The sequence below is a fragment of the Diospyros lotus genome, chromosome 8 (assembly GCF_014633365.1).
Source record: "Diospyros lotus cultivar Yz01 chromosome 8, ASM1463336v1, whole genome shotgun sequence".
Lineage (NCBI taxonomy): Eukaryota > Viridiplantae > Streptophyta > Magnoliopsida > Ericales > Ebenaceae > Diospyros > Diospyros lotus.
The window spans coordinates 2,731,295-2,745,295 of NC_068345.1; the positions used below are offsets into that span (position 1 = coordinate 2,731,295).

General features: G+C 34.4%; 2 protein-coding genes across 3 annotated transcripts in view; both read right to left on the reverse strand.

Annotated features, from left to right (window-relative positions):
* The window catches only part of LOC127808158 (uncharacterized), a 25,585-nt gene extending 15,357 nt beyond the window's left edge, over positions 1 to 10,228 (reverse strand). Inside the window, exons 1-6 of one of the 2 annotated variants that reach the window (XM_052346566.1) lie at positions 10,004 to 10,228; positions 9,781 to 9,854; positions 6,455 to 6,584; positions 6,018 to 6,329; positions 4,655 to 4,935; positions 4,336 to 4,551 (exon numbers count right to left, since the gene is read on the reverse strand). In XM_052346566.1, coding sequence (XP_052202526.1) covers positions 4,663 to 4,935; positions 6,018 to 6,329; positions 6,455 to 6,584; positions 9,781 to 9,854; positions 10,004 to 10,123 — 909 coding nt within the window. In that variant the 5' untranslated portion in view covers positions 10,124 to 10,228 and the 3' untranslated portion in view covers positions 4,336 to 4,551; positions 4,655 to 4,662. Of the gene's footprint in view, positions 1 to 4,335; positions 4,552 to 4,654; positions 4,936 to 6,017; positions 6,330 to 6,454; positions 6,585 to 9,780; positions 9,855 to 10,003 lie in introns of those variants that run through there. The other variant, XM_052346567.1, reaches the window with a different exon arrangement.
* Positions 1 to 10,303, reverse strand: part of LOC127808159 (uncharacterized) — a 25,660-nt gene extending 15,357 nt beyond the window's left edge. The window contains exon 1 of the mRNA XM_052346568.1: positions 10,212 to 10,303. The gene's annotated coding sequence lies outside the window, so the exon portion shown is untranslated. The remainder of the gene's footprint in view (positions 1 to 10,211) is intronic.
* Positions 10,304 to 14,001: the final 3,698 nt, after the last annotated feature.

The window sequence follows — 14,001 nt, forward strand, 5'->3', positions numbered from 1 at the left end:
AACAAAGAGCAGATCCAGGCAATTATCTCTAGATTTGGCGGCGGCAGCAACCAGCGGAAGCTGCTGCGACGACGAGCAGAACGAACAACAGCGTCTTCTTCATGCAAAACGTGTGGTTTGTGATTTTGCGTTTATTTTTTTAATGGTTTTGTATTGGATAGTGATATTGTGTATTTGCGTATTTGATTATTTTGTGTACTTTATTATTGATTTTGTGTATGTGTATTTGATTATTAATTTTATGTATGTGTATATTTGATTATTTTATATTTTATTAAATTATAAATAAATAATAAATTTTTATAGTAGTTAGAATTATAAGTAAGGTAAAATAAGTGAAATTGAAATTTATTAATAAATAAATAAAATATGGAGGTAAATAGAGCAGAGAATATGGAGCGTAGTTGAAATAATCATAATTTTTAAAGTAAAATCAGAATAGAAAATAAATTATTTATAATAAAATAAAAAGTAAAATAAGAAATTGTGTTAGAGATAGCTTAATGATAGTAGATGAATGGCACACGAGTCCTACTTGAGTGCTACTTTGTTAAAGTCAACTATAAAAGTAAATTACACCCATCACCTCTTATGTTTATTAAAAAGATTAAAAAAAAATCTTGTAACTTTGAAAATAATAATAATTTTGGGTAACTTTATTCACTAAGAGCATCTCTAGGGAGTGCTATTTTGGGATGTTAAAATATCTATTTATAATTTTAAATAGTATTATAGCATATTTAAAAGATAAATTTACTCCAATGGCATATGCTAAAAATAGAAGTGTCATTTTAATATTTTAATATTTTTTTATTAAATTTTAAATTCAAATTATCAATTAAAATAAATTCTATCAATTAATTAAAATAAAAACAATTATATATATATATAATTGACTATATATAACTTTTTGCTTTTCTACAAAAACTTCATTTCTCCCTTTTGTGCCTCTCCTTTTTCTCTCTTATCTTTCACAGCTCGCCCCCTCACCCTCGCCTTGTTGTTCTTATCGCTTAGCACTGCTCGCCTCGCTTTCTGTCTTTCGTTCTCTCTTGCTCTGTCTCCCCTCCACTATTTCATGTATATATATATATAATACAAAATATAGTCGTTGGATTTTTGATTAGCAAATGCAATCTCTATTTTTCTCTCTCTAGGAGTTGTAAAAATGGTATAAGGGGAGGGAATTTATCATTTTGCAACTTCATATGTCACTCCCGTTGGAATGGACATTTTGTATTTCGGGATGCCATTTTGACAATTACGCAGATGACACCTCGAATGGCAACTCTCGTTGAAATTGTTCTAAGTATCACTTTGTCCTTATCTATGTAATTATTAAATAAATAGAAAATAAAAAGTCGGCCACCACCATCGACAACTTCAAAGATTGAACCATTAATGTTGAACCTCAACCATGGACCAACCCATGGGGTTGGTCTCGAACTTGCAAACTAGCAACCTGGATTCCGAATTTGAGTCAAATATATATATATATATATATATAGTGGGAGGTGAGAAGAATCGCCAGCGCTAAGGCCAAAACCAAAGAGAGAAAATGGTTATTTTAAGGTCAGATGTGTTTACACTCATCTACTGTTACTATAAGCACCTTAATTGGAGTTACGTGATTGGATGAGAGAGTATATCATTTCCCACATCATCAAGTGGAGATGAAATATAATGTTGGTAGAAAATATTAATTGTTGGTGATACATATATTCCTAGCATTAGCAACAATTGTGTTTGGGATGTTAGGTAACCCCACGCCTAACCACACTTATTTTTGGTATGCGGTTTATATATTATATGGAGTTTGCGTGTGTACATAATTTACTTTTCCCTTTTGTTTGTTAACATCATTTAGAAGAAGGGGAAATTTAAACTATGTGTTTCTTTTTGTGCGTCTTTATGTTGCAAAATCATTGAATATGATTTTCTTACAATGGGGAGAAAAAATGTATTTATTTTCTAAAATTTAGGTCAAATACATATTTTTATCATTGTACTTAAATTATGTATTTTAGAATCAATCACACAATTCAGTTAGAATGTGTAACACGCTCGCTTGTCGAAATGTTTAAATTACCCCTCACACGTGTGCAAGAGATCGGTTGATAGAGAAGATCGAAGATGCCTCTGATCGTTCATCTCTGCCATGGTCCTTCTTCTTCACCATGACCAGCTGTCTCTGCCGTCATCCTTTTTCTTCGCCATGACCGGCCGTCTCCACCATCGTTGCTCTTCTTCTCTGATGGCGACTACAAGAAGCCTCTAGCTTGCAACTTGCAGTGAGCATGAAGGTACGGCTTGCAACGAGCATGCTGAGTGGCCAATGGAGGCAAAGCTTCCTATTAAGTGTAGTCGGTGGACAACTACTGGCAACCAAGGCTGCTAGCAGCAATGAAGTTGCAAAAAATGAGAGGATGTAAAAAGCACCACCGACTGAGAAGCCAAAGCAAGAGGTCAACTGACAAAAAAAAGACTGACAGTCGGATTTGCGGTGCCTCCAACCGTCTTTCTGCTTCAATTGCAGGAGTTTGTCAATCAGAGAAGACGAACCGATCAAATGAACGATCGCTACGGGAGAAAAAGAAAGACCATGGCAAAGACGATGACTGCAACTACGAGGGCGATTGTGGGGGACTGACGTCGATAGCAACTATGAGGGGTTGAAGTCGATCGACAAGGTTCAACAGAGGGTGAAGGGATAATTTAAATATTTTAATGCATTGTACTACACATGTTAACTCAATTTTAAAATATATTTATCTTCTTTCAAACTAACAATAACCATTCTTAACCTTACCTTCACCTTTATTTACCCAAGCATCAGTAGACGAGGAAATGATTGTTAAATTCTTAAAAATAGCTTCTCCCCGTCCACGCCTCCTTTGTATTAAAAAAAAAAAAAAAAAAAAACTACTAGAGGTGGCTGACCACGTGTCAATTCAAGGGTTAGCCGTTATTTATCTTTTCAAATAGAGGCAATGTTACCCAAAAAGAAAAGAAAAGATAAGGGCCTATTCTCTTTGCCGTTTTTAACCCGTTTTAAATTTTCAATTTTTTTAAAACATTGAAAACATGTTCTCTTTTCTGTTTTTAAAAACACAATTTCGAAAATAAAGAAAAAATTTGTAAAGAAAACCTAAAACAACATTTTGTTGTTTTGGGCATTTTCTGTGAAAACACAAACAAAAAATCAAAACACGGAAAACGCACAATCGCACACAGCGCCTCACCCCCAACCTCCAATCTCGCATCTCGTCTCTCTCTCTCTCTCAAGCCTCGACCAAACACTGCACGCTGCCATCTCCATCGACCTCACCCACCATCGTCGAAAGCCGCCATCTCCGTCGCTGGTAGACCCCATCTCTTCTCTCTCTTTCCTCTCTTCTTCGAGTTCTCTCCAAAACACTCAAAATCGCAAAAGCGAAAACACAACACCGCCTCTGCCATCGTCATCAACCGCATCCGCCACTACCACTGCTACCACCGCCGTCGACTATGCCCGCCACCAACCGTACGAGCTCAGTCGATCGCCCCACCGTCGCTCCCATTGCATCGCGTCTAACATCACTGTCTCCTCTCTGTTCGACTGTCGAACGACCAACCATCGCGCTCGCCACCGCCCACCGCCATCGCTCGACAACCTTAGCCGTCGCTTACTGCCGTCGACCGACCACCCCAACCACTGCTGTCATTCGAATCGCAGCTCCCTTCACCGATCTTCATCTTCCTTCTGCTCCTCATATTCTCTGTATTCATTTTTCATTTTAATACTAAATTTATTTTGATGCCTAATTTTCATTTTACTTCTTCTTTGAATAGTAAATTTGATTTTTTATTTCTTTTTTTTTTGAATTTATAATTTATTATAACTGATATAAATTACTTTAAATGAAATTTTTTAAATAAAATATCATAAAATAGTATTTTACAAAATTTTAAAATAAACACGTTTTCTAATTTTCTGTTTTAAAAAATAATTTTTCAGAATAACAAAAAAAAAATGCGTTTTCAAAAATCTCAAAATAGACACTCAAAACACAAAACTCAAAATGAATTCAAAACTCAAAATTCAAAACTAAAACATAACGAGAACACCACCTAAATTATGGTCGTATGCATTTTCAATAATATATAAACCACATCCCAGACACAATTATTATTAAATATATTTTTCCTAGGATGTTATCAATAAGCTCTCTGTCCAGCATTCAAGCATATCTCCATGATATTCCATCAAATGATGGAGCTTAACAATGCAAGTTGAAACAAGCCAAGGATCTAATCAATTGGCTGATTACCCAGTGTGTGTTAGTCTCTTGAAGATTCGAATGAAATATATGATGCCACTAGATTGCAAATCACAGAACAATTTATCATTATGTCTAGTTCAAATGTGCAACAGGTAACACTTAATGAGCTTCCCAAGCAACATAATATAAAATGAGCCCAATAGGTAAGACAAACCCCCAGAAAAGACAGATTTATGGACATACAAACCAATTAGCCGAGAGTCCATAGCTCCGGTTGACATGTTAAAACCTACAACAACAAAACCCACAAGGTCAAATGGTAGGAGAACTATTCTCCTAAATAAGATAAAACCAGATGGAGAGGTATAATATGCGAAGTCATTGAGTTAGACCTAACAGGTTACACCAATGCAATGCTGCTGCCGCCACCAGGAGGCTTACGAACTCCACCAAAGTAGTCTCGAGCCTCCACCTTCCCGTCAGCAAAAATATCACTGCCACTCATTTCCCGAAGCTTTGCTGAACTCAAAGGTTTCTCAGCAGATGTTGGAGGAGCATCCCCCTTGAAAATATCATTCCCAGTCAGCTCTGCAAATTTCTGGTTATGAATCTTCTTTGCTGTCTTGGTCACAGGTTCTTCACTAAACACGACACTGCTCTGACCTCCAGCAGGCTATGAATTAGTTAAAAAGTTAAAGTTGTGTCAGATAAAACATGGGGAGAAAAATAAATAAAAAAAAAACAAGCATATAAAAGAAGTATATGCTGCAAAAGAGATCATGATCTTTAATCCCTACTAATACAATGGTAGCAGCATGCCTAGTAAAGATTGATTGTTGTGACGTAAATATGGCCAATCAAACTACACACTCAGACATAAGCATACAAGTATATTACTTTAAAATTAAAGTGAATCAGGTCAATCCATGTTTGGCATCAGTTACTATGTATCTCCAGTCTATAAACACTAGCTTGCTGAAATGATGCAGAAGAAGATTTCAAATTATTTTAGAATTTTATTTATTTAAGAACTTCAGGGGTTAGAAACAACTCACTATCTAAACATTTTTTTAGTTTTTATAAGATTGATTAATACACAAAATATTAGTTATGAATATCCTCTTTTCTCCTCCTTTGGATTATAACATCTTCCTCTTCCCTAATTCCTTTCTTTCTTTCCTACTCCTGTCATAATTGAATTCATAATTTTAGCAGGTTCATGTGAGTTATAAACAACTCACTATCTAAAGATTTTTTTTAGTTTTTATAAGATTGATTAATACACAAAATATTAGTTATGAATCTCCTCTTTTCTCCTCCTTTGGATTATAACATCTTCCTCTTCTCTAACTCTTTTCTTTCTTTCCTACTCCTCAAATTATTCTTTTGTTTTCCTCTATTTTCATCACCTTCTTTTGGTCATTTCTCACTGGGTGTTTGTAATTTTCCCATGGTGAACCTCAGAATTACTGCCACCTATAACAAATGGACAGAAGAAAAATGTGCATTTAACCACCAATGGTGTCCCAAGTGGTGACCAACACCCCATGCTAAGCATGAGGCTGAAGGTTTAAACCTTCCCACACTCCTCATGGCCAGCCATCAGTCCACAAGGTTTACTTTCACTTGGTGGAATGATGGCCCCTACCAAACCCTGTCTCCAGACTCGAGGGAGTAATTGGCTGAAGGACTAAATATCCTGTAACCAAAAAAAATAAGAAAGTGTGCATTTGTGCACCTGCACAATTCACTTACATTAGAAACTTTGACAGATGTGTGCACATTACGCTGTGCAGGTTCTCCAATTTCAATGCTTTCTCTTAATGCCAATGCTTGAGCAGCCAATGGTCGAGGTTGAATTTCAGGAGGGGGAGCAAAGATATTGTGGCCACTAAGCTCCTTACATTTTGCATCCGAGAGTTGCTTCTTCAACCTTGCCTCAGACTCGCTTAAAAGATTCCCACTCAATTCACGCTGTTTTGCCACCTCAGGCAGTGTGATAGGTTTCTTGGGAGAAACAGTTTCTTCTTCACCAAAAGAGATATGGCTGATTCCAGCAACAGCTTGCTGATCACAGGCAACCATTAGAAATATAAATAGTGAATTATGATGTACTACATGGTTCATATACTAAATTGACGACTGAGATTCCATAATGTGTAAATTTCCAACAGTGAAAATTTTTTCCATACCTGGTACATACGTAATCCAGTTTTGTTACTTAGAGTAGCACTATCAGATTCTAGTGTATCATTTCCTGCTTCAGCTACAAAAATGGAGCTACCAGTGATCTCCTTTAGTTTATACTCTGAACAAGGTTTCCTGGAATGTTGTAAAGCTAACTGTTTCAGCAGCAACCCATACAAACGAAAAGGACTCAATTGATCAATTACTACTTGATGAATGAAACTAGAAATACAAAATCCCTAGGGAAAATTTCATCTGAACATACGACAAATCACATGGTCTGAATTTCTTAAGCAATTCAATTTTTACCTTACAGATTTTATCATATCTTGATACACAGAAAAGAAACAGCCAGATCTTCTAAACACAGCCAAACATAAATGTAAACTCCTTTAGTGTCAAACCATCTACCTATTGTCTTGACGCAAAATAGCGTGAAAATAAAGAAAGATTGAAGAAGAAAAGGAGAAGCAAAAGCTCTCTCTCTCTCTCTCTCTCTCTCTCTGTGTGTGAGAGAGAGAGAGAGAGAGCAATTAGGGAGTGACTTTAAGAATGCATTTGTACACCTGCATATAGGCGGAAATCTAATCCTAACTGAAACATAATTAATGAAACCATGATAGAAGATAAAAAACCTAACCAAAGAATAATGTAAGAATCTAAAATCCAAACAAAATATAACTCTAAAACCAAAATAATCTATGATAAATTAAACCAAAATTAGCTAAATTAAAATCAACAATGTCCTATCATTCTCCCCTGATGGAGAAAAAACTCGCCCTCAGTCTGGTGGTCCTTACTGCTCAATGATCCAATTATAAAGAAATTGGTTGGATGGCTTTTTGTTGCCACCCTACTGACTGCTCTAGATCCACATCACTGGAATTCGTGCTGTCATCAATGCCAATTTTATATTTGAGTGCATAACAGAAAAGTAATTGTAATAGGACTGGAGTTTGTTAAGAATAATAGAAGGGACCAACAAGAAGTTCAGTGAGAGAAGCAGAATGATATTTATATGTAATAATATCCTCAACATTTAAACATTGTGAACTAGCCCATAGTTTGTTGATTGCTTTATAAAACTCAAAATGTTCAACAAGTCCCTTATATAATGAGGCAAAGTAGGAAGGATTACTCATGAGACACCATCTACAGAATGATGAGGAACAGGCAAACAGGGAAGGTGGTTTAGGAATTCCTTCAGAAAAACATCATGAGATTCTTTAATTTCTTGGTAGGCTTCTTTCCGAGCATCCTTTGGATTTCCTTAACTGCTATAACAATTCCTCTAGTTACCTCATGGTTAGATTCTTAGTGGTTAATAATCTGAAATTCGTTTTCTTCTACTACCTTCTTATTTATTTTCTATTGTTCCTCGTAATGAAAGTTAATGGTGAACAACTAGTAATCAAGTTTCCAAAACCCCTATTGTTAGAAACACCGTAATTGTGACTTAGCATATGAGGATGGTATACTAGGCAAAAAAGGGCCAAACTTTCACTTGTAGTCCATCTGAGAGGTATGGTTAGAACAGTTATCCCTACGCTTATTATGACCTGTATAAGGTAACATATCCTATCTCCTATTATGATGATTCCAAATGTAGTATACATTACTCTTATTTGCTTTATGATGATGATGGTTCACTTTGAGTACCTCAACTCTTGTGATGTAGAACACCAATAAAATTGAGAAGAATGAAGAAGAAAGAGAATAAATTTGCAGAAGAAGAATGTGCCACCTGAACTATTACATCTCCACCTCATACTTTTGTGTATAAATGGCCATACAAAAGCAGTAGATGGACATATCAGAAGGTTTGATTGTGCCACCTGAACTATTAGGGAGACCAGATACCACCACAAAATTAAATGAAAAATATGAAAACTTTAGAAGTTACTCACTTTCAGTTTGGATGGATTAAGAAGATTAGGTTATGTAAAATAGTTTTCAGATAATTAGAAAGCTTAATGTCCAGACATGGCTAAATAATGATCATTCTTCTTCAAAACCTCAAGAGCAACCCAAAAATTTGACAGTTTGTCCTGTTTTTTGTCTTACCCATGGGAAATTTTTTTTTTAAAAGAACTTTAAGTGTGTTAGGAAAAAGAGAACAAAAAATAACTTAGATATCCATCAAAAAATCTACCCTGAAAATCAGAATATGAAATAAATCGTTTGATTTCACTCAATATACTGTAAAGTGAATAGTTTTGCCCATCAGAAAGTGCAACGCCCCCTTGTCCAATGGTGGATGGTGTTGGGATGGGCCCCACCGGGGGGGGGGGGGGGGGGGGTTCGTCGTGCCCCCTATCTGTCAAAATTTTTTCTTACCATGGATTTTCACGTGGCATTTAGAATTTATTTATAGTTTTTGTAAGAATGACCCCCAATATCTAACACTAAAGAAAGAGTAAGTGTAATAGTTTCGTACAAATAACAAGCACAAACATTTTCTGTTTTTTGTTTTTACCTTAAGCACTGTATTTTGGTTGAGACTATGCTAAAAACGTATGAATGAATATAGTTGTATTTATAAATGAGCTCTTTGGCCCCCATGATGACATGTCATGCTCCGCCCCTGCCTTTCTCATAATAACTAAAACCATTACTCTTGACTTGAGTCACTAACTCTAATTATGAGTTCACGTTTATGAATCATAAGGGGGACATAGACCAAACCCTGCCAATGGGAAGGTTCATCCGTCACCCTGGATATCCAAGACAAATTAAGTTAGACAAGTAAATTGGATTACAAAAATACGTTCTCCAATCCCCTCAATGGGTCGATCTAGAAAAAAACTAGGACTTAAGGAACATAAAATACTACCAATTTTGATGTAGAACCAACCAACCAAGACATCTATACTAAAGAAAGTATTTCACTTCCCATCAAGTGAACTCGTAGGAAAGAAACCACATTATACCACATACGGAGGGGCAAACAGAAGATCTGGGCATCCAAACCCAACCCCATAGATCAGAAATTTTAGGCCGGCACCAGATACAGAGAGCGAGATCACTGAAAAAGTGCAAAATCTCCGAACTGAAGAAAATGTACTATAAAGATAAATAGGAAAACCAAAAGTGAACATTGTGAAAACCTTGAGGGCGTGCAGACAAAACACATAAGAGCCCAAAACCAGCAAACAAAACAAATAGACAAATTTTCCAAAGAAACTTTACCGAAGAAGGCATTCATTGACTCATGAATTTTAAGAAAAATTAGGAGCAGGCATAAATATATATATATACACACACACACACACACATCTTCCAAACGAATTGTTTTAGTTTTTCATCTCATCAGCTTGGAACGATCTCTCACCTTTTGTTTAAACTCTCAAATTCCTCATCGGTAACCTGGCCTCCGAAGACCACTCTGCTGACCCCATCCGATGGCTGAGACATTTATCCGCAAAAACCGCAAAGGGAAACAAGAAGAAGAATGAAATCGAAGTAAAATCCCACCGAAACCTCAAGTCAATATACTGTAAACATTTTCCGAGGAGAAAAAAAAGGCGAAATCAAAGCTCCATGAGATGGAAAACCTGGTGTGAACGGGGTGCGGAGGAGCGGGCGGCGGAGGCGGTGGCCGGAGGCGTTTCGGACCATGTGAGAAGATCTGCGGTGGATGTGTGAGGCTTCCTCACCGGAGTGGTTCTCTCCATCGCTCTGCTCTCCTCTCCAAACCCCCGAATGGCTCGAACCGGCAGCGAAAAGAGAAATGTACTTGCAGAAAATCCAGATGATTCTCTCTCTCTCTCTCTCTCTCTCTAGAGATCACTGTGTGTGTGTTCAATTCAATTTCTTACTGTGTTCAATCCTTTCACAGGCACCACCCAAAAAGTGAGATCTCGCCCATACCGAAATGACGACTCTGCCCTCCTCCGCTCTCTCTCTCTCTCTCCCCCTCTACTAATCCACCTATTGTATTACTCTATACATACACGTGTATATATATTCCTATTATACTTTATTTTAAAATTTTAAAATATTTTAAATTAATAAAATAAAGTAACTTAATAAGTTAACAGACTCTAGAAGGTGACTAATAATGTAATAACTTGTGTTATTGATATAAATTATTAAATTTTAAATATTAAAATTTATTATTAAATATTAAAATTCACTAAAGCCGTCGAAGCCTTGAATGTCTGTTCGGCTGTCTTCAAGACGAACGGCTCTTTCCTACGCCGGAATATAAGTGAACATTATTTAAAAATTAATTTACTGATTTTATGTTATTTTTAGAGGAATTAATTATATGTTTATTTTGACTTCTTAATTATTTATTAGAGTGCGCTTTAAATTTTATGACAAATTACACACAAATCCTATCAAAAATTCCCAATAGGTTACATCACTTATTATAATTAAAAATTAAGTTATATTAACGAGTGTCCCGTTTAGTGTATTTTATTTTTAAATAAAATATAATAATTATATATTATTTTAAATATTCAAATAATTATATATTATTAATTAAAAATATTTAAACATTATAAATAAACGAAAATGAATTTGAATTTGAATTGGGAGTTTGACTTGTAGCTTTTCCGAGGTAACCCACGTGCCACCCCTTTGACAAAGAGCTTCCACCTGCATGCACTTTCTAATGTTTCCCAAACTGCCCCTCTAAGTTGTTGGAATACCCACACAACCTGTGTCTGAAATTCCTTTTCCACGTCAGCAGAGCTGTAATTTGTAAATATCATGGAAAAATTTAAAGTAATAAAATACTCGCGCTCGCTTTATAATATCGTGGGTTACACGGGAGGAGATCAGGACGTAAAGATAAAGTTATCCGCTGCATGAGATGAGATGAGATGAGATACAGCCCCAGCAACTTTTCTCGATTGTTAAATTACTAAAAACCCCTTCCGGAATTACAGCACCGAATGAAAGGGACGTGTAAATTGTCCTTTCAAGGAAAGTGATGACTTCTGATAATCCGCACTTCAACGAAGATCGCGAGAAAAGGGGATGATTAGAGCTCCTAATCCATGCCAACGGCCTGTCGATTAAGAACCACTGGAACTCAAAATTGACGTTGATTTTAACAATTATTTCACATTTTTTGTTATGAAGTGGCGTGACCCAATTGCTCGGGTAGATTATGTTGAAAATATTTTTGTGTGAATTATTATTAATAATTAATAATTTTATTTTATTAAAAATAAATTAATAATATGATCAATTATTTTATAAGAAACGTACGCGACGTCTATTATTGATAGTTGTCTAACTAATTATTATTAGAATGTGTGAATCGATTTACTAATTATTATTAGAATTTGTGAATCAATTTTTTAAAACTTACTTATGGCTTAAGAGAGAGTTAAGTCATTATTTAATTAGGCAGCGTTTGTTAAAATAAGCAAGATAAAGGAATATCAAGATAAATCCAAAATCGTTTTCAGATCAAAATATGAAATGGTCAAGATAAAGTTGAGAAGTATTACAAGATTTTTATCAAGTTATTTGTTAAATTTTTTAAAATGCACTAAAGAACACAAATGTCATTTTTTTCTTATCTATAAAGATCAAAATATATTTATCCTAAGGGGGGAGAGATAAGCATATCTTGAAATATCAAGATAAGAAATCATTAATGATTTTTCCAAGAATGATTAAATAAGCTTAACAAACATGTTGAAAATTATAGAAGTCCGGAATGCATCTCATATCTTGATTTTTCTAGCTCATATATTGATTAACAAACACCCCCTTAACATATAATGGGAGAGTTGTTAAATAAATATTTTATTTTCTATTATCTCCTCTCTCTCTATTATTTTAAATAATAATTTTGAATTATGATTTTTTTTACACCTTATGTGTTGCATATTTGTCCCATTGAATGATTGTCTGTCTAACTAGTAGTGAGAAGAAAATTTTACGGTCCAATATTAGTATTGATCTGAGATTCTTATTCATGATCGTCGTTCAATGTCAAATCAAATTATATAAAATTTTATTTAATGATAAATACAAATATATCGTCTTTCGCCTATTCTTGAGATTTTATTAAATTTATAAGATTCAATTATTTAAATATTTAACAAATTAATTAAAATAAAATGACCATCTTAACAAAGTTATCTAAATGTCATGAAAAGGGATTTTTTGCCCCATAATAAACCCTACACCTAAAGGAATGCCCAGTTTGGTTTCATCATTGGCCGGGGAGAGGATGCACTGAAGGGTGCAAGAAAAGGATAGATGGGCATAGAAGAAATGGACCCAACACAACGTGTGGGTTGTGTAATTATGTGCGTGTGCGCCCCACGTTATCATGCAAGCAACACTGAACAATGTTAGATATGCCCTTGACCATAGTGGGTAATTTTTTTTAATGTGAAAAACTCAAAGAGTCATCATCACATATGATTTTTGAGTCATACTATTCTATTTTCTTTAAAATTTACAGTTCGTCTTGATCACGACTTAAATATATGAACAAGTTCATCGTAAATAGTTTAGTCTTTAAAATAAAAACAAATGATTATATAATCTTATATGGAGACATAATTGAACTCATGATCTCAATATCACAAATTTCTAAACATTTTTAATTAACTATCTATACTACCGCTCTGACTTGTGAATTTATGAGCATTTGATGTGGTAGCTAATGGTTGGTGTAAATTGAATTTATTATTTTGAAGATTTTGTGAGTTTAAGAGTTATTATTTGTTATTTAGATGGTTTCATTTATGGCGTTTTTTAGTTAAGGATAGTTTGGAGTTAGAATTAATTCAATAACAAGAGAGAATTAGATGAGTCTAGAAATTGAGTATAATCATAGTAGGTATAGATTTAAGATTTTTATGGTCATATTAAAAGGTATTTTTTAAATAATTATAAATACCAACAAAAATATATATTGCAAATTCATTGGAAAATCCAAACTATAAAAGAAAAATTAGAAATTCTCCTCCTTAAAGCTATAAAAAGGAGAAGTTTGAACATTTTTATATTTTTACAAGGTTGAATAAAAAACTTAGGACAATTTTACCTTTCATAACTCATTTATTTTGATTTGGATCGATTTTAGTGTCTCCACAAATTCACAAGTACTCCTAATTTAATACCATAAAATTTAAGGTAAATTAATTATATATTCATAAATTTTGAATTTTTAACTCGAGCACCTCTTAAATTTTAAAATTCTTTCAATCAATCTTTAAACTTTTAAAGATTAAATATGACAGTCCTCAGTTTCTAACGATATTAAGATTCAATTTCTAACGATATTAAAATTCTATTTATTTAAGAGAGAATATTTTACAAGAAAACATTTTTCTTACTTTCCAATGTTTAGAAGGAGAAAAACATACAAGATAATTTAAAATACTTCCAAATAAAACCAACCTTTTAAAGATGGGTAATTTGGAAAAAATGACTTCCTATTGGAATTGGAATTGTTTTTCAAAATTCTAATTCAACATTGCCATACACCTACTTTAGCTCATCGTTTGCATCACCATCTATGTCACCTTTTGCGTATGTGTTGTCGTTGTTGTTTGGCTTTTTCTCCAACACT